The 20,940-nt window shown below is 39.1% G+C and overlaps 1 protein-coding gene across 3 annotated transcripts in view; it reads left to right on the top strand.

Annotated features, from left to right (window-relative positions):
• IQGAP2 (IQ motif containing GTPase activating protein 2) overlaps positions 1–20,940 on the top strand; it is a 139,591-nt gene that overhangs the window by 78,307 nt on the left and 40,344 nt on the right. The window contains exons 3-13 of one of the 3 annotated variants that reach the window (XM_080972246.1): positions 3,252–3,408; positions 4,433–4,510; positions 6,121–6,197; positions 12,281–12,348; positions 12,695–12,808; positions 15,024–15,202; positions 16,322–16,409; positions 16,893–17,056; positions 17,871–17,958; positions 20,101–20,264; positions 20,641–20,801. In XM_080972246.1, the coding sequence (XP_080828372.1) occupies positions 3,252–3,408; positions 4,433–4,510; positions 6,121–6,197; positions 12,281–12,348; positions 12,695–12,808; positions 15,024–15,202; positions 16,322–16,409; positions 16,893–17,056; positions 17,871–17,958; positions 20,101–20,264; positions 20,641–20,801 (1,338 nt within the window). Of the gene's footprint in view, positions 1–3,251; positions 3,409–4,432; positions 4,511–6,120; positions 6,198–8,498; positions 8,751–12,280; positions 12,349–12,694; positions 12,809–15,023; positions 15,203–16,321; positions 16,410–16,892; positions 17,057–17,870; positions 17,959–20,100; positions 20,265–20,640; positions 20,802–20,940 lie in introns of those variants that run through there. The other 2 variants (XM_080972247.1, XM_080972248.1) reach the window with 2 other exon arrangements.

Genomic DNA, 20,940 nt, shown 5'->3' with positions numbered 1-20,940 from the left:
GAGCCAGAGAATTTGGGGCTGACATTTTTAATAGGCCTTCTCTTACTTCCCCTTTAGGATCTGAAGCACAGAGTATTGTGGGTGAAGTGACCCTGAGTAACTTGCAAGCTTCAGTTAAATGCTTAATCACATTAGCTTTCCTTCTGAAAAGTGTGTACAGCCTTGATGGACGCAGAGTTTAGTTTGGGACAAGGGTGTGAAATGTGGTCTTATACCTCCCATTTAATGATCAAGTTAATTATAACAAAGAATCATGCGGTACATGGTTAATTATAACAAAGAGTCATGTGGGACATGGATGGCGCTGTGGGTTAAACCACAGAGCCCAGGACTTGCCAATCAGAAGGTTGGCGGTTCGAATCCCTGCGATGGGGTGAGCTCCCGTTGCTCGGTCCCTGCTCCTGCCAACCTAGCAGTTCGAAAGCACGTCAAAGTGCAAGTAGATAAATAGGTACTGCTCTGGCGGGAAGGTAAACGGCATTTTCGTGCGTTGCTCTGGTTCGCTAGAAGCGGCTTAGTCATGCTGGCCACATGACCCAGGAGCTGTACGCCGACTCCCTCGGCCAATAAACCAAGATGAGCGCCGCAATCCCAGAGTCAGTCGCGACTGGACCTAATGGTCAGGGGTCCCTTTACCTTTGCCTTTAAGGCCCCATGTAGTACTGTATTCCATGAAAGGTTATGCCATAATCAATTTATTAATCTTTAGGTTACCACAGGATTTTTAGTCTGTTGCAGCAAAACCAACAAATGTGGCTGCAACTCTGGAAAAATAAATTTATGTTCTAACATGTTGAAAAAAATGTCTCAAGAATATTCTAATCTCATATATCAGTTATGGCTACAAATATGTCTCACGTTCTCTAAAGTAAAGGTGTCTGTGTAAACATTTTGCTGGGAATAATGGCTTACTTGCTTGTTTTCAAGTAGGATCTGGGGCTCCCAACTTCATCTAAATGAATTTATTTATTATACATATTTAAGGTAGATTGTGGTCTCTGTGTACGTGAAGATAATGCTTATTAGGAATTTGAGGACTCCAAAGTTGATCAAGCAGCCACTTGGAAACAGGTCATGTGAAGTACAGGAAAACAACACTTGTCATCTGAACCTACTTTTGTAATGGGATTAGCTGCAAAGCTATTACATACAAATAGAGATAAGGGATCTGTTTAGCATTCTGCAGATATTATGCATATGCTCATGTTGCAGATGCAGTAGTTGTAGAAATGTTGGTGTTTGTGACTTGACTTAGAGGCAAATTATAGAACCAGGCATCTGGCAAAAGTGTATTTCTATCGCTTGGTAATAAATGTGCAATGCATCCATTTTAAACAAATGAGCCATAGTGCCAGCTGAAAAAATTCTGACAATGCTGACTATTAGACCAATCTATTCACATGATGGTAGATGCTTTCTGAATACAACTGATGCACATCTTCACTTTAATAACTACATTTAGCTCAAGAATGCTGCAACCAAATGAACTTAATAAAAACTAGTGAAGAATTTTGCACAACCCCTTAACAAGGTTGTGTGAGACGCTCCCATCTTTAACATGGGACGGGTTCAAGCATTGGGGACAGACTTTCAGGGAACCACAATTTTACAGTGGTTTGCTAGACTTGTCATTTTAAAATTTTGCATCTGTTTATCATTACTTCTTTACTATTACTGAAGAGGGCTAAGTAGCTTGATGCCAGCTAAGGTACTAGTCTAGAATGTGGTGGTGGAGTGACAGGCACTAGTTTCCCCTACTAAAATTGAAAAAGTAGTGTTCAGTTTCATTTTGTCCTTGTTTGCGTGTGTGCACATAAAGAATTGCATCCCATTTTATTTGGCCTAAATGTGTGTTTGGCTTTTGATAGGGACTAAAAGCATTTAATATACTTGAACCATGCAGTAAATATGAAACAAAAGTGCTGGACAGTTTTGCATCACCTGCAGTCCACCCTACAGCAGTGTGAACCTTATAGGTAAAACTGATGTTTCTAAAGCAACCATTTGTTCTGATAGAGGAACCCATCTCTTTTTCTGCAGCAAAGCAGTGAAAACAATTCTATCTTCCAAAATGGTCTGACTCCCCCAACCTTCTCAGTCCTTCCTAATACTCTAGTTTGTGGCACAAGGCTAAATGTTGAATTAAGAGATGCTGAAGTGTCAGAATAATTAAAAGATACAGTGTTTAGAGTGTTTATTGGAAGGGTGGTCAATCAGCATCCTCCATTATAAATTCTGCCAAATTATGGGTATGATGTCATAAATGAAGAGCTGTGTTGCTGATATTTATAGTAGATATAATTCTAAGAGCTGGTGACAGTCATGTTTGAATGGCTATGATTAAGTTTGCAGCAGACAAAGTCCTGCTCCATCTGCCTTCTTTAGAGCTGTGTATAAAAAAAGTAAAACTGTTCCGCAGAAAGAAAATTTCATTTTCACAGGTGTCGGGACATATTTAATCCCTCCCTGTTCCTCTTCTGCAAGATAAATTGTCATGTCTATTGTGTGTGTATTTTTCCATATTAATGAAATGTTATGACTTAAACACTCTGGAATATATCCATTCATTAAGCATAAACATTGTGGGCTGAACTGGCAAAGAGTAACCATTGCAATAGCTTTTGTGCTAGCATAATAGACTTTTATATTTGTAGGTGTTGATACATCTCATCCAGCGCTGTGTCTGGCGGAAATTGTCTAAGATGATTAATTGTTTTGTAGCTTCCTGAGGAGTTTTCTGGAGAGTATGTGCCTCCATGAAACAATTTTCATGTACTATGCAGTGTCCAGGAATAAGTTCAAATGTTTCCCTGCTCCACCATACCCTGCTTTGCATAAAACTTTACTGGAGGAGTTCAGAAGAACTTGAAAATTTGCCAAATGTTGCAACTTTTTGGATGGTTCCTTATTGACCAGCTGTGGAATTTGGAGTTTTTTCTTATAGACCTACATGGCTATGCTAGTGGGTGTTTTTTTTAATAGAATAAGTTTACTTGGTATACATGAGATGCTGATATGATAAACATTTATTTCCCCCTTGTAAGGAACAAACTGTAACTAAAAAGATGCTGCTTACAAAGGATTAAAATAAAATAAATAAAACTCACCCTCAGTTAGTTGCATCTTGGCTAAACATTGGGGTTACGATACTTGTGGTTTAGTGTTGTGTTGAGTTGCATCGTGAATATAACATATTTACCATATTAAAGCTACTGGTTAAAACTGGAATGTTTTATATTGCACATTTGCAGGTGGATGGAAATCTGTCTTAATGAAGAGCTGCCACCAACTACTGAACTGGAAGAAGGATTAAGGAATGGTGTTTACCTTGCCAAATTGGCAAAGTTTTTTGCACCTAAGCTAGTTTCTGACAAGAAGATCTATGATGTGGAACAAGCACGTTATAAGGTAAAGGGCAGACTTACGATATGCTTACTTCTTATACTAGTTCAGCAGTTGCTTTGTCTGTCACGGTTTCCTCAGAATTATAGTACAGTAGTACCTCTGGTTAAGAACTTAATTCATTCCGGAGGTCCGTTCTTAACCTGAAACTGTTCTTAACCTGAAGCACCACTTTAGCTAATGGGGCCTCCCGCTGCCGCCGTGCCGCCGTGGCATGATTTCTGTTCTCATCCTGAAGTAAAGTTCTTAACCTGAGGTACTATTTCCGGGTTAGCGGAGTCTATAACCTGAAGCGTTTGTAACCCGAGGTACCACTGTATAACAGCATGACCCCTCAGAACAGCATCAGATCTGAGGGGGCCCTAAGGAAGGTTCCCTCCACCAACACTCTGGTTCCTCCTCCCACCCCCGATGTAGAGGGGGTGAGCTTACCACGTGGAGGGGGTGAGCAGCTGCCATCTTCATTTCCCCAGAATGCCTGTGGGCCCTGATTTCCCCCAGGCTTTCTGCAGAAATAGTGGCAGAAGTACCAGGCAAGGCTGCAGCAACTTTTCTTCACTACACTGACCTGAGCACCACCACTGACCCTAAATTGATCTAGGCAAATCTATGTGTTGAAAAAACAACCCAGCATTCTGAACTATTAAATATATTTGTAGAATGTTAGCCTTTTACCTTGTGTACAAATATTGAAAAGGAGAAAAATAGGGGCATGCCAGCCAGAAATAAGCTTTCCATTCTATACTGCAATTTCAACAAATAATACAGAGTCAGAAATTCTGTTTTGATTAATGCTACAACCCTCAAACAATTTTGAACAATGCTCTTGACTTCGTGTGAAACAGCATTACTCTAGAGTAAGTAGATTAAATATTTGTAGCTCACGCTGTCCTATAACAACTGTCTATAGATTGTCTTTTCATTGATTTTGACAGTGTTTCAAATTTCATGTGCAGGGAAGACTTGGACTAGATGTCATGTAATAGAAATAACAGATTAATCCTTTCTCTTCTCTTTCTCTTCTCATTAGAAATCAGGTCTTCATTTCCGACACACAGATAATACTGTGCAATGGTTAAGGGCAATGGAGTCCATCGGCCTGCCTAAAGTAAGCATTTGAACCTTGACTGTATGTTATACCCAAATTTTAAGGTGTTTGCTAAAATAAAGACATATTCCAGGAGCATATCAATTAAAGTAGAGTGAAACTAAAGTTGGCACTTTGGGAATTATTAACTTGTAGAAAAACTGGGGAGGGGGGACATCTAAGTGAAGGAGGTGGAATTCTTGTGCTCCCCCTCCTTTGCCAAGGCAGCTGGTATCATTAAGAACATGAACAGGCTCGCTTACATTCCAGCTGGCTTCAGTAGGTGCTGTTGGGTCAAACAGCTCATATGAGCTTAGGAGACCTGGCATTAGGGATGGGAACAATGGATAAAGCCAGAGTCTCTAAAGAGGGAATTAACAGCACTTCACAGTTCAAGTTTATCAACACAAGCTTAGCAAGCAAGCTCTGAGGACTTGTGATTTCATAATTTGTGTTTATAGCACATCTACAAAGATTCTCCACTTCCTTTCAAATCCATTGTCTCCCCCCCCCCCCCACTTTTTTGGGACTCCGTAAAGTATTTTTTCAGATATCAGAGGCTACTGACTTAGGCAACTGAATCTACAGTACTGTCGACAGCTCGCATTATTGCTTCATATCTCTGCCCCACCCCTGTGTGGCCCACGCAGGATACTTTGTTTGATGCATTAAGAAACATACTGATATAAGGTGTGCTTTTTCTTCTGATGTTTCTGGAACAGTTTTTGGAACAGCAGTAGTGCTCATTTAGCCTTGCATCTGGGGGCAAATTGAGAGCCTGTGATGAAATGAATGTTACACAAGTCTTACACAAGCCTTAGAATATCAGAACTGGTAGGTCATATAGCAAAGCACCCAGTGTGATGCATGAATAGCTAACAGGTGCTTTTCATTCCGGCTGCTTTTTCATAATTTCAAATAAATAATCCTTAAGGAGCCTGACCCATTTCTGCACTACTTATTTTTGAATTTTTATTATTGATGCTGACCTGGACCTTAGTAGATTCAAGCTTGTCAGAGCTAGAGTTAGATGCAAGAACCAGAGTCAATGAAGTTAACGCTTTATTCAAGGCAATACAAGTCAGAAACAATTCCCAGTAGGTCTTGCCCCTATAGAGCAGTTGCGAGGACTGAAGATCCCTGCCATCCACGCCTTCTAAGGCTCCTTTTCCGGATGTTTCCCAGGCAGTCTCAAACTGTGTCTGCCCATCTCTGTTCTGCTGTCTTCGTTTACCCTGTGCGTTCTTAGAGACCGGGGGAAGGGGAACCTGTCACAGCAGGAGAGGGAGATTCGCTGGATTCTTCAGCAGCTTCTTGACCTCCCTGCTCTGCTTCAGCCTCAGAGTCTGAACAGCTGCCTGTCACAGGTTCCTCCTGCTCACTAAACCCTGTTGTCCCTTCAGTATTCAGCACCTCCTCCCAATCTTCCCCCTCTGACCTCTCCTCAGTGTCCTACCACCAATCCCTGGACTCCGAGTCTTCAGCTTCTGGGATTTCCTATGGGGGTTACCCGGCTAGTGGGGGTTACTCCTCATCATTCATCTGTGTCAGGGACTGGCTGGATGTAAAATATGTTGTTATTGAAATAACTCTTAATGTTTTGGGGTGGGTGGGTCTTTTTTTCTCTTTAGATCTTCTATCCAGAAACCACAGATGTCTATGATAGGAAGAACATACCTCGAATGATATATTGCATCCATGCACTAAGGTAAGCCAGATTTATGCTAACAATTTGTCTTAAGTTCTACATTTTTTAAATGCTTGCTATCTTTTTAGAAGTTTGCAGTGAAACCTTACTGGGTTTACAATGTTGAGAGTTTTACAGGTTTTGAAGGCAACATAGACATGGAAAAGTGATGGCATATTCCATAAGAGAATTAAAACTTGTAAGAATCTCTGAAATGTATGTACACAACCTTCTATGAATACACTTTCATTAAAGAATGTGTGAAAAACAATTTTGAATTAGAAAAATAGAAATAGCATTTGAAAAGATAAAAGGATTACCACTCTGAGCTATGTCTAACCTTTTTCTATTAACAGATAGGTAGCCGTGTTCTATTAAAAAAACAAACAAATAAGAGAGACTCTTCACCTTGGACACTGTTTGCAGTCTTTTCTACTTATACTTCATTGTCCTGTCTTAATGTTTACTGTCATTTCAATATGGCTCTAAAGTCCACATACAACTAGTTACCTTAGACATTCAGGATACAGAAGCAGAAAAATGCCTCATTCCTGTTTCTATTAGAAGAGAGCTTTGCAGGTACATGTGCAGTACCATTCAGGATACAGAAGCAGAAAAATGCCTCATTCCTGTTTCTATAGAAGAGAGCTTTGCAAGTACCACGTGCAGTAGTTCTATTTAGGTTGGGGGACATGTTCACTGCAGCATTAATGTTTGAGTAACAAGCTCTGGGTGACAAACTTATTTAACTGTTCTACATCACATTGTGTTTTCTGAATGTGGAAATAGATTGGTAGGTCTGTTCTGCAAATGCATGCATCATTCCTTTTCTTACCTGCGCACAACAGCATCCTGTGCAGATTTCCTTGTATGCACGGCGGAGCAATGGATCCTGTAATGCATCCGTGGGGAAACTCCTGCCCACAGGCCTAACTAGCTGCCCCCATTTGGCCTGCAATGCTGTCTTGGCCAAGTCACTCCCACCTATCTCATAGGATGTCAAGTGTAGGAAAGGCAAAGACACAGCAGAGCTAAAAAGCTTTATACCTCTTCAAGTTCATCTGATTATCTGTGCTTCCAGAGCACTATGTCTTTGCCCATGTGGTTTGATTTCAAAGGCAAATTGGTCACCTGACATCACTGTCATGTCGGGTGACAGGTGAGGAGCCCCACCCACCTACCTGCCTATGGGGGGACAGAGGAGTTAAGATTCTGGCCTGCTAACCGGATCCACTTCTCCATCCCTGATCTGAGAGGCTGTATTGTCTTTAGGCATAATACCTAATCTGTGCGGTTAACATTCCGCAGAATAGGGTTGTTCAGTCAGGGTGTCTCAACAGAAAATCACTTTGCTGCTTTTATAAGGCTATTAATGGCTATGAGCCATGACGGCTATGGTCTGTCTCCATGGTCAGAGGCAGTAATGCTTCTGAATACCAGTTGCTGGTAACTGCAAGAGGGACGATTGTACTCTTGTCCTGCTTTCAGCTTTCCCACAGACTTCTGGGAGGGCACTGTGAGAACAGAATGCTTGACTAGATGGGTCATTGGCCTGATCCTTCAGTGCTCTTATGTTCGTGTGTTAGGAAGTATCTCTGTGTGATAATTATTTACAGGCCATAAATATTGGGAAGCAAGTGGTGTCCAGCCTTTAGAAACTCAAAAACCTAATTGTAACTTTTTCTAATTTTCTACAGTAATGCCTCCAGCGTCCCATTCGCAAGCAGAATGTTAATCTTCATATTTTCACTCTTGGCTCGCTATTATGGAAGCCTCCCCATATTTTTTTTACAATTTCAGAATTATAAAAGTGGCTTGGGGGTACATTATTTTAATGGCCTGATTTAAAAGAGAAAAGTAAATAGTGAACCTTTTTTCCTGAAAAGCACTGGAAATTCAATTTTGGATGAACTCTAAATGTTTTCTAGTTTTTGTTCATTGTCTTGCTTACTCATGTAAGCCATGGTGCTCCACACAATAAACAAATAAGAAGCATTTTTAAATGTTTCTTAAATGAAGGACCTTTTTACAATGCCAAACAAGTATTTATATATATATATATATATATATATATATATATATACACACACACACACAAGCTGTGAGGGTGATACTGTTCTAAAGTGATGTTGTTAGTGTGTTTAGATTCAAGTTTGAAACTGTTTCCTGAAGTGGTCACACATGGGACTCTTAATGTTAAGTAGCTTATGAAGGAATGGTTTGCTGAGTTCCATTCCAATGATGTCACAATTGTTCAGATGTTCTGCTGAATACTGAACAGAGCAAAGCTTTCAGATGTTTATATCTGCTGGAGTACTGAAGATGGCTTAATCAATGGTTTGACTGCCATAATAAACATCTGCACAGAGCCTTTCGCATTCAGCAGTGCATATCCCATATATTATATATATATTAACTCTGTTGCGCAATATTATGGCCTTTCGGGTTTTTACCTCGCCTAATTAGCTGTGCCTTGTTTAGGATGCAATCTGAGCCATCAAGTGCAGCAGAAAATGTGATTTAGCTTTATGATCCTACCCTAATACTTGAAAGAAAGAAGTTTAAATATCAAAGGTACCAGTCCCAGGTACATGTGCTTAGGTTCAGTTTGTTTAACGTACAGTTTATGCAGTTGTGTAGGTAGCTGAATGTCAGTTGAATGAATGGATTTTCTCCTCAGGAAGATGATTGCATTCTGAAATCATGTGAAAACTCTTCCGTGTTGTCTGTTGTTGCTTGTTGCACATGTGAGGCGTCATTTGCTGTTACACTTACAAGGAGATGAATACGCAAGGCCCCAGTTTCTTCCAGATCTGGTTTCCTTGCCAACAGCAGAAATACTGGGCAATATCTTAATGCTATTCAAGCAGACTTCCACTTGTACAACAGGACTTCTCACTGCAGTTGTCTGCATTCCCCTCCCCCAACCTCTGGAGCAGATGGGGAGGGTATATGGTGAACTGCAGGCCCATTCCGCTTGTGAGAAGTCCATCCCACTCACAGACACGCAGCACTGGATATTCCCCATTGTATTATTGCTAATAATAATAATAATAATAATAAACTTTTGTTTATATCCCGCCCTCCCCGGCTGAAGTCGGGCTCAGGGCGGCTAACATCAGATATGTAAACATTAGTATAAAATCAAACAATAATTAGATTACCTCCTAAAGACAGGTCAAAATCAAATTAAAGTCTAATTAGATGGCTTTCCGCAGGGTTAGAACAGTAGCTCATCGCTTCATATGTGAATTCCTGTAGCATTATGCTGCTGTCCCACAGTGAATAAGAGAGCGACTTGCATTCAGATTTGAACATCTGATGCTACTATTTAATTATAATGTCATTTAATGTGGAACTTAACAGGAAGCTCCTATCTTGACTGCCATAATGCTCTGGTCTCAGAGTCTGATTTGGGGCTTTAAAATTTCAGCGGCATTTTGTGCGACGCCAAGATTTGTCCCTCCACCTCTCACCTTCCGTTGTTTGGCGGTGTTGCAGTGGCCCCTGTGGCTCCTCTCAGCTCAGTAACCAGTCCAGGTGAACTGGTTGCACTTCTCTAAATCTACCTCTTGCTGGTCAATGAAAATCTTTAGAAGAAGATGTCATATTTAACTTTTCTGGCTTCTGTTGATAGCTTGTTTGTCTGTGGATTTTAAGTACTTCTTCTTCTTCGTCATCATATATAATGTAGAACACCTTTCATAATCAGAACTGAGTTGTTTGCTGAAAGCATACCGTATTTACTAGAATCTAATATGCACCTTTTTTGCCAAATTATGCTGCAAAAAAATGGATGCGCATTACATTCGATGGCACATTAGACTCAAGTAAATACGATATTTTAGTCTTCCTTTCACATGTATACCCTGTGCACTGTACACTGAAATATATTTCCCCTTAAAATCCAAATGCCTTCTAATTGTTCTTTGTTCCATGTTCTTGGCTTGTAATTAGATTTAATTTAATTCTTATTTTTATGGCTTCACAGTTAATATTTGTTTTTTAAGCAGTTTGATTTTGCCCATACCAATTTTGGGTGTGTTCTTAAAATTCTCAGCTCAGGTTCAGGTGTTTTAAAATGTTTGTTAGCACAACATCAAATACAGCAATCCATGTTAATAACGCCTCATATTATACACTGAGGAAAGGAGCATGTTAAATAAAGTTTCTTGGTGTAGTCATTATAACCTCAAAGCATTTGTAGTAATATTAAGATGAACATGTTCCTTGTAAACTTAAAAACAAAATTCTATTGCCATCTAGTGGTAAACAGTATTCTCACAAATGATATCTGGGCAGTGGGGAATATGCTACTAAAGGGAAATTTTAGTTGTCATGTCAAGGTATCATTGGTGTATTAGTGACCAGTTGTGTCAATGAAACATTGCATTAGTGCCAACTTGGAAACAGTTTGTAGGCTTCTTCTTAATCCTAGGAAGTTTAAATGGAGTTTTTACAGAAATCTTGGAACAGCATCTAATAAAGGGAAATAGTTATTGAAGGCCTAATGCTGCTTTTTAAAAAATCTAAACCAAGTAGGGTAAGATGTGGTTTTTTTGTCAGAAGAAGGCAGGGAAACTTAGGAAACTTGCCTATACAGTAGTACCTCTGGTTAAGAACTTAATTCGTTCCAGAGGTCTGTTCTTAACCTGAAACTATTCTTAACCTGTGGTACCACTTTAGCTAATGGGGCCTCCCGCTGCCGCTGCACCGCCACTGTGCGATTTCTGTTCTCATCCTGAAGCAAAGTTCTTAACCCGAGGTACTATTCTGGGTTAGCGGAGTCTGTAACCTGAAGCGTCTGTAACCTGAAGCCTCTGTAACCCAAGGTACCACTGTACCTCTAGCTAGTAATTCTTTTGGTCTGATATCAGTTCTGGGACCTCTCACCCTTGGAAAAAACTTTTTTATTATAACATATTTTCAAGCCATTTGTTAAAATGTCAGCTTTTACAAACTTCTAGCATTTTCCCCTGTTGCCTTTCTGACATCTAGCACCTAAAGTCTAAACCAAGTTCAGTGTGTGAGACTATATTAGCTTACAGTCTTTTAATTCTTGCCTTTTCTTTGCTGAATCATGCTAGCCCAAGTTTTGAAATATTAAGCTTCCCCAAGTGGGATCTCACCATTCTTTTTAGATCTAAAAAGTGCCCAGACCACTGATTATGCTGTCTAAATAGGTTTGAGCTGCTTTGACTATGACTTCTAATAACAACTTTGATTAGTCCCTTGTGTAATCTTAATAAATTCCCCAAATCCTTAACAGTTGTTAATTTCACATGGCAGGAAGACATGAATAAAGATGTGAATTTGTTCAGCTGTTGTCCAGATGGTTTCACTATACACATTTTGGAATGGTATTAATACAGACATTTCAAATAACGCTGAAACAAAAATAGGGGTTCTAGGATTGTCTTTGTGTATTTTTTTTTACTTCCTTTCAGATATTTAAGAACATTTGAGTATTTAATGATAAGTAAGTTGATTTTAAAGATATATTTAAGTTGATTTTAAACATATATTTAAGTGCTTGGGGAAAACCAAAATGGGTTTCTTTGATTACTAACCTAGTGTTTTATTCAGTATTTGCTTGAGGATGGGAATCCCAAAGTTGGCAAAAGTGTTACTTAAAATACTGTTTTCAGAGGAAAACAGGTTACATTTATTAAAAAGGAGAATAGTCATGCCTTTCGTAACAGGCACGAACTTTTGTAGGCTGAATATACTTCATCAGATCCTAATAGTAGTAATAATGCTCATAATAAAATTGAACCGCTTTGAGTTCTTTTCTTACAACCAATCAGTATATAAATTTTATGAAATAAATTAGGGTTGCCATATTTCAAGAAGTAAAAATCCAGAGCTTTGTTATTGAGTTTTTTTGGGGGGGAAATCATCCTCAAAGTTGTGATACTCAAACACACACTTTCTGGTTCTGGACATTTTGCCGACTTTTTTCAACATTCTGTCCCGGATCCTAATTTAGCCGTTTGAATCCCGGACATGTCCAGGAAATTCCAGACACGTGTCAACCCTAAACAAACAAACAAATAAATAAATGTCCTGTGATATAACACATAATTTCCCTTTTTCATTTTCAGCCTTTACCTGTTTAAACTAGGAGTCGCTCCACAGATCCAAGATTTGCTGGGAAAAGTAGACTTTACAGGTACTTTAATCTTTGAAAATATTTTATTGTATTCAAACCCCATGCTCTACTCCCCCAGCATTCTCCATGTTTTTTATGCTGAAGTGGGTGTAGAGTAGCTATGTGAAAAATGTGCTTCTACTTTATTAAAAGATGCTTGTTAACAAAATCCTTGTATTTATTTTCTCCCAGCCTGTGATTTTTCTCAGGCAGGAGGAAAAGGCTAAGCAGAATTGGAAGCATAATGATGTTAAAAGCCACAGCCCCCACCCTACCCCAAGCATTATTATTGTGTATGTTTTATCATCTAAGAAAGCCTAATTAGGTTTGTTGATGCCTTCTCCCATTTTTCTCCTTTCGTAATTAGAGGAAGAAATCAATAACATGCGGAAGGAATTGGAGAAATATGGTATACAGATGCCGTCATTTAGTAAAATTGGAGGCATCCTGGCCAGTGAGCTTTCGGTGGATGAAGCTGCGTGTAAGTGAGCCCTAATCAAAGTGTTATGTAAGAACATGCTGACATATAATCTCAAATATGGTAACATGTTTTAAAGTTGCTTTAACTTCAGATATCATTTGGAAACTAATTAGTACAGAAATCTTTTTAAAAAAAATTCTGTGGTGTAAGGTATTTAAAATCAATTCCTCTTGCCTTGAACTTTAAAGAAAAAAATACAGTATTGAGTACACAGACATCTTTCATGTAGTGAAGGTGTTGTCTAGTTTGTTCCTGTTGTTAGCAGGGGATGGAAAGGTTTTTAACCTTGACCTCCTCTGTCCTGATCCAAATCAAGGTGGGGTGGTGAATGTTCTCCCCCCCCCCTTACACAAATTAAGGCTCTCTGATTTGGATCAAGAGAATTGCAGGAGGTAAGGGGTTAAAACAAAGAGAGAGAGAGAGAGAGAGAGAGAGAGAGAGAGAGAGAGAGAGTGGTTAGGAGCATAATCCAGTTCACTGGGCCCCACACTGTCAGTTTGTGATTAAAAACAAACTATCCATGTAAGAGTGTAGATACATAGCAAATACATATGCCCCCTTCTGCAAGTCCAAGGGCCAGCTAAAAACCCTTCTAGGAATCAATATTCGTAAACACGAGGCATTTATGGACAGCTCGTCTGAATTGCTGATTGGCCTGCTACAGCTTCAAATGGCCAACTTGACTTCATAATGGTTTTATAATGCTGAAAATAACCTTTATGCCCTTTAAAATAAGATAGCACTACATTTTTATTTTACAAGTGTGTTGTCCTTATATTTTATTTTTAAAATCTATGTTAGTCTCTAAGTGCGGGGTGGGGAACCAGTAGCCCACTAGATGTTGGACCTACCTTCCATCAGCCCAAACCAGCATGGCCCAGTGACCAAAGGTCATGGCAGTTGTAGGTCAACTTCATCTGAAGGGCTACAAGTTTCCATCCATGCACTAGACAGACATGTATGAATCTGTTCTGGTGTTGGATTGGTGTGTATTTCCACTAACATAATCTTGAGATCTTCAGCTGCAGTTAGGTGGCTAACTGTGGCTACAGATGTTGCTGGGATGCAACTCTCATCATCCCTGACCAGTTGCCTATGCTGCCTAAACCTTATGGAAGCTGGAAAACAACATCTGGAGAACTGTATCTTTGTTTTGACTATTCAGTAGATTCTTGTACACTGAGACAGCAGTCCTATATATAATTAGATATACTCCTGAGTAGATAAGTGTAGGATTGTATTTTGGCCAGAATCCAAAGTAGACTTAATCTATGTGTACATGTTATCATTCAGTGTGGTGTTTGAAGCTGTGTGCAGATGACGTTAGCCATAACCCATATCTGTCCTGGAGTATCTTGAGAAATACTGCTGTTTTATTTGTTTTCCCTCAAACCAGCTTCCAGCTGTTTTGAAAACTTCACATTTAAAGTGAGGTGTGTACATTGTGCCAGCCTTTGTGTGTGCATTTGCAGATGACAGCTTCATGAATAGGAGTTGGGGAGGCGGTTTCAGGTATGGGGAAACCAAACAGGTAATGTGCAGGGGTGAAAAGATCACCCTGCACTCTTTCTAGTGTGAGCAGCAACATGCAAATGCAAGTTCACAACTTCACTGTGTTTTAAGCCACTAATGTGTACCTAGCCTTAGTTGAAGGTATGCTAAATTGAAATTAAGGATGTTGCCAATGAAAGAGCACTGGTTTTTACAGTGCTTTACTTTCTGCTCAGTGGCTCTCTTGTAGAAAGCTATACCATGTATATTTGTAATTGTATGTAGGTGTGTAAAAAAAGTGATAAAGACAATGCTTTTAAAAAAACATTTAATTATGATTCATTCTAATTGCCTGGGGTCACCAATGTGACTCCCTTGGAGCTACATAGAGCTACAGTGCTCTATGGCTCCATGCCCCTAATAATATTTGTTTGTTTGTTTGTAAGTGAGGTTATTTGGCAGAAGCTATCTGGTTTCCTAGCTCTTTTGGGGGTGGGTGGGTGTTGTACCTATAGGTGTTTTGCCTGCAAGGGGTCTTCTTAGTATCACCAGTTTTCCTCTGATGAAATGGATATTTTGTGATGCCATGTCTATTTCTTAGATTTCCAGATGTGCCCTTGGCTTAAAAGCATTGGGAATTCCTGAAGATTAGGCAAACTCAGATTTAATTTTAATTCTGGCAATCATTTCCTATTTTTAAATGCTGGACTCTTATTCTTTTCAGTGCATGCTGCAGTAATTGCAATTAATGAAGCTATTGAGAAAGGAGTAGCAGATCAAACTATCAAAACACTGAAAAATCCCAATGCTATGTTAGTTAACGTGGACGATAATCTTGCCCATGCGTATCAGAAGGAACTATCAGAAGCTAAAAAGAGAAAAGAAGAGAATGCAAGACTGAAGGTACTCTAATGGAATATTCTAATACTCTTTTAAAACTGGATATGAATTCAATTTCAGTTAGTTTTATTTACATAAAGTAGCATGGTGCATGATTAAGCACCAATACTCCATAAATCAAACCAAATAGCACACAATGGCAGATACCTTGAAGTTACTCATGGCCATGTAATAATGAGTTGTGTATGTTCCATCTGTTCATGACAATCTAGGAAATACAATATTTATTTGGACCCTCCCTGATTGACAGAACATCATTTCAGAATATGTGTCAAAATGTTCTGGTTCTAAAAACCAATATATAAGCCACTTAGAATGCAGAGTTTTATTATACTTGTTTCAATGGAATGTGAGTTACTACGCAACAGTTAAAGTACCCTTATGCATTTATATGACAGTACTAAAACTCCAGGCTTGTAAAACCTTGCAGTGGCAAATTGGCTTGTTACTAGCAAAGCATTTGTTCATGCAGTGCTCCTCTTCAATTCATGTCATCTTGTGACAATAATGCCATTGAAATTCCTAACAAATGAAGGTTAATAAACATTGAGAATGCAAGAGGGGGAATGGTTGAGTGACCTTTTGAGGTCATATCCAGGTCATTAGGAAGTAATTAGACATGGATGACTTTGGAGTAGAATTCCTGGTTCTGGCAAGGGAGCTGGACTGTGACTCATGTTTCTCCTTCTCCTTCAGTTTATTTAAGCATCTAGAGCCTGGAATTTAAAAAAGAAACAGTTGTGCCAGGTTTGGGGTGATGCATTCTTCCTCCTTAGGTCTTTGTTCAACCCACATACAATTCCTACTCGCATTCTGAGTGACTACTGTTTATAAACAATTGGTGGGTAAGCATACTAAAGCTTGTAAATTGTTAGAAAGTAAAGGTATACAGCACTAATTTTTCTCATGTTGGTGATATTGCTATATTTTAAAGAAGGATTTCTAATTTAGCTGCTTTTGCACAGCTTCATTTTGTATCAATAATGGCCCTTACAAGTCCCCCAACCCACACTGGTATTTACTTTCCATAGTGAAATTTCTCTGTGTTTACACAAACACCACCCACCTTGAAATCAGGAGTGGACATTGTCCTTTGTTCAGTAATGGTATTGTTGCTTTCAGAATGGCTCAATTTTGGAGGAAGAAAGAGATGTGTATGAAGAGTTGCTAACACAAGCTGAGATACAGGGAAACATCAATAAGGTCAACAGTGAGTAATCTTCCCAGAGTCCCAAAACTTTAAGAGTTGTGTATTTGGCTTTTATTCCAGTGGGAAATACCAGAATATTTTATTTTATTTCACAGTTCCTTTCATTTTTAAACCTTACATATATTAGTGCATCTGCAGTAATATGCAATTCTCTGGAACGCGGCTTGCTATTGTATTACAAACTTGAGTGAGGATACTCTTCCTTGGCCTTTGCATTCTTAATAACAGCAGACTTGATAATTGATGCATAACTACTTTTATCTGCTTTTCTCTCTCTTCTGCTAGCTGCAAAATACTGTAAATTTTGACCCCCTCTTACAAGCTGCATTTTAGCCCCGGGTCCTTAGAATTAAGAAAGTTTTAGTTCTGAAGCATCTGGCACACTTTGATGTGTGTTTCATTGGGAAATGGTGTGAGAGAGGGCTTTGAGAATGAAACTTGTTCAAAATATTCTGCTGTCTGTAAGCATTGTTTTCCTTTCAGTTCACGTGGCTTTAACCCAAGTGAACAAGGCTATTGACAGGCAAGATGAAGGGGCACTGATGGCAGGCTTGACGAACTCTGCACTGAGCCTGCTTGAAGTTCTGCCGCAAAATTCCTCATTGTATCTAGCACAGTTAATTGACTCTAAAGAGCAGAGGATGCAGGTAACTGAATGTAACACCTAAGTGTGACACCTGAGTTTGCCTTAACCTCTTTAATTTTAAAATACGGCCTTGGTCCAGTATACCTGAAGGAGTGTCTCCACCTCCATCGTTCTGCCCGGACACTGAGGTCCAGTGCCAAGGGCCTTCTGGCGGTTCCCTCGCTGCGAGAAGCCAAGTTACAGGGAACCAGGCAGAGGGCCTTCTCAGTAGTGCACCTGCCCTGTGGAACGCCCTCCCACCAGATGTCAAAGAGAAAAATAACTACCAAACTTTTAGAAGACATCTGAAGGCAGCCCTGTTTAGGGAAGCTTTTAATGTTTAATAGGTTATTGTATTTTAGTGTTTTGTTGGAAGCCGCCCAGAGTGGCTGGGGAAACCCAAACAGATGGGCGGGGTATAAATAATAAATAATAATAATAATTATTATTATTATTATTATTATTATTATTATTATTATTATTATACAACTTCAACATTACCTGTGACTCTCTTATGATAAGCAGAGAAAAGCTTTCAAATAAACACGCACTCACACAAACACACAATGGCAACGCACCATGTGCTTTTTCAGCTATAACAGAAAAAAAATATTCAATCCTAATTTGAAAAAAACAAACCCTTGGAAGCCCACAGAGCTGACTTTTCGAAGAAATACTTGTAAACTGTTGCTTAATGAAAGCACTTGGAGGAGATAAAACTTCCCATTCCATAGAAAACTAACACACCAGTTCAAAATGAGTCATTGTACAGATTACTCATTTTTCTTTTGATTTAGAAATATATAATGAAAATCTTTTTTCCCCATATACGTTAGATAGCGGGGGTTCCAATTATGTTTGACAAAAGTGAGATACAGAACGAAGTTAGTGTTGCCAATGAGGAAGCAGACTTTCGTAAATTTAGTGAGTAAATTGTTCTTAATTTTCTCTTGTATCTTCATCACATGGTTAACCTTAAGGCTGGACAACTATGGCAATTACTAGAATCATGGTTTCTTCAAGGTTTATTTTGTCACTTTTTTGGAGGTGTCAGCATTACAGAGTCATTAATACTCTCTTCTAAGATGGCATTCTTACTCTTGTCACAGTTATTCAGTCAATGTATTAAGTACACTGTCTGGTCTTTCGAATGGAGTTTGCTTATGCCCGGCTCACATATTTTGTATGCACGAACGAGAATTTTAAAACCTCACACACTCACAATTGGTTCTTAAGTTAAGGGGTTCTAAATTTGCAGCTGCATTTCTATCTGTTGCTTTTCTTGTATTCCTGAAGTTTTAGAATTCTCCTTCATCTTTGGGAGTATTAAGCTTGAAATTCACTTTCATCTCATGCTTTCTGTGGCTTAAGTCTTCTTTTCGCTCTGTATCATTTCATCAGACTAATCGTCCTTTGCTGGCTATGCATTCACAGAAAATGGGACAGTGCATTTTTTATTTCAGTTGGGATATGTATAGGGATCTTTTTTGGGGGTTTCTTCCAACTTGGCCAATTTTTAAAAGTGTATTGCTGCACTATGTGGAGTACTTGCATTCTTCATAAAGTGTTTATTCAAAAGGTAATTATTCTATTAATTTAATACAGGGGAAAATTCCATATAATGTAGCTGGGCACATGATGTCTTCTAGTGTCTTGTTGTCCATTTTGACAAGGGAGTAAACTCATAAAGTCTTGACTTCTGTCATCCACCAATGTTAACTATTGGACCTGGTCTGAGCCTTGTAAAATCAAAAAGATATTTTGTAAGTGAGCAGAGTCTTTATACCACTTCAGGTTAGTTATCACTATACCCCCTTCTTTCTTGAGGTAGCCAATGCCTCTTGTTTGCATGAATACAGTTTAGTAGATTATTAACATGAAAGAGATGGGTATGCTTTGTACAAGTAAAACTCTGAATAAGTAAAGAAGGCACAGTAATATCACCATACTTGTTATAGAAACTCTACCCAACTTTAAGAATGTTAGTTTTGACCAGTTCTTGAGCTTAGTTGTTAAATCTTTTATCAAGGTAGTAAAGTTCAATTATTCTAGTTTAGATAGATTCTTGGGTATATTCACTTCCAGGTATTTACAACAGGCATTACAGAGTTCCAGTCCACCCATTTTGTGCCAGTGGAGCTGCAGGTTTGGCAAGGCATACATACACAACAGCTCGGATTTGGTGACATTAACAGCGAACCCAGATATCTTGCCAATAGATAATTCTTGCCCCAAATAATTCAAAACCTTTTACACAACCCTTGAAAAATGCGTGAGAAAATAAAAATGCTGTAACCTGGTGCTGAAAAGCGTGTCCTGTTGGCATCAATTGTGCCTTCTTGGGAAGATATTCAAGAGTTGGGAACGCACCACTGAAAAGGCCCTGAAAAGTTATGCATATGTCATGTACTTCATTGCAGTATTAGACTTACTGCTGTCCATTAGACTTAAGGGCAGGAGCCCTGTTCCAGCCCATCCTTGTGTGCATGGGAAAGCCTGTACACAGGTAGAACCTCAGCCTCTAAATTGCTTTCCATTTTCTTTCAACAACAGGCATGTGTACATAGGTGCATCTGAACAGTTTTGTAGTATCAGGGATTTCTAGACTAGGCTTAATACCTGGCAAAATCATAATAAGATTTTCTTTTCTTTCATTTGAAAGAAAGGTGGAAAGAAATATGTCTGGGTTCAGTGTGGGCACTTCTCCCCTTGCTTTGTAATCATATCTGCCCATTCACTCAAAGTGCTGTGCTTTTACCAGTCACTGTAATCTTTTTTAAATTAAAAGCCCCCCCCCCAAAAAAAGTAATTTAAACAAGGCATGTAAATTAAATATCAAGCATAAATTAAACATTTGCACTATTCTGAGCAAACTTTCTTTGCAGGTTTTTTCTCCTCAGTAACTTGACATTTCTACTCGTGGTCTGGAGTGATGTTCCCCTTGAGTTGCAAAACTGGTCTGAGTTGCTTTCTTGGGCAGTGGTAACACTAGGAATATAAGGTACACAGTATTAAACAAAGCAGATGTGTGGGGACCTCTGATGTCGTTTTTCCTCTTGCCCCTAGAACTTATAGCAGTCGACAGTATCAACGCTGCAATTCGTAACTGTGACCCCAGTAAGACAATTGCTGCTCTAATGAAACCCGAGGCTCAGTTGTGTGATGTTTACCCATCTGCTGCTAATGTCTATCAGACTGAACTCTTCAATCTTCAGCAACAGAATGCTGCGGTAAGACGGAATCAGTTGACTGCGTACTTTAATATCTTAATAGGAAAAGGGAAGTAGAAGAGGGGGAAGAACGGAAGGAGAAAATGACAAAAGCAAAGAAGAAAAAGAAAGCAGTAGTGCGTGGAATATGGCTGGCAAAGCATTGGTTTTCCTTAGTGTCTTATTGATGTAGATCAATAAACTTCTCCCGTGACTTAATGTGACTGAGTTGCAGTGAGGTCATGTGCTAGTTAATAATCCTTCCTTCAACAGTTACTTAAGAGTAGACTTTTCTAACCTTTTGAAAATCTTAAAAAACTGAATTTAAGCTATAGGTCCTTTTTAACTTGTTGCTAGCTGCTTTATTTCTTTGCTGATCAGAATATATTCTTTTCAGAAATACTTGGCTCATGATGAACTATCTATTGCTGTTGAAATGCTATCAGCGGTGGTGCTGCTAAACCAGGCTTTGGAAAGCAAGGACGTAGCGGCAGCAAAGACTCATCTCAGCAACCCATGTGTTGGCTTTAATAACCTGGAAGAAGAGAACTTGCAGCGGTAAAAGCTTCCATTCTAGATAGGGCTGCTTTCATATTACTGAATGCTTACTGGGTAGGAAATTACAAGAATGCTAGCTGATTGCAAACTGCTGCATGCATGTGTGAGGAGAGGTGCATGTTCTGTGTGCTTCCACCTG

The sequence above is a fragment of the Podarcis pityusensis genome (genome assembly GCF_964106645.2).
Source record: "Podarcis pityusensis genome assembly, chromosome: 11".
NCBI classification, from domain to species: Eukaryota; Metazoa; Chordata; class Lepidosauria; order Squamata; family Lacertidae; genus Podarcis; species Podarcis pityusensis.
Note: the sequence above shows the minus strand (reverse complement) of the source record. Positions and strands in the feature narration are given on the sequence as shown.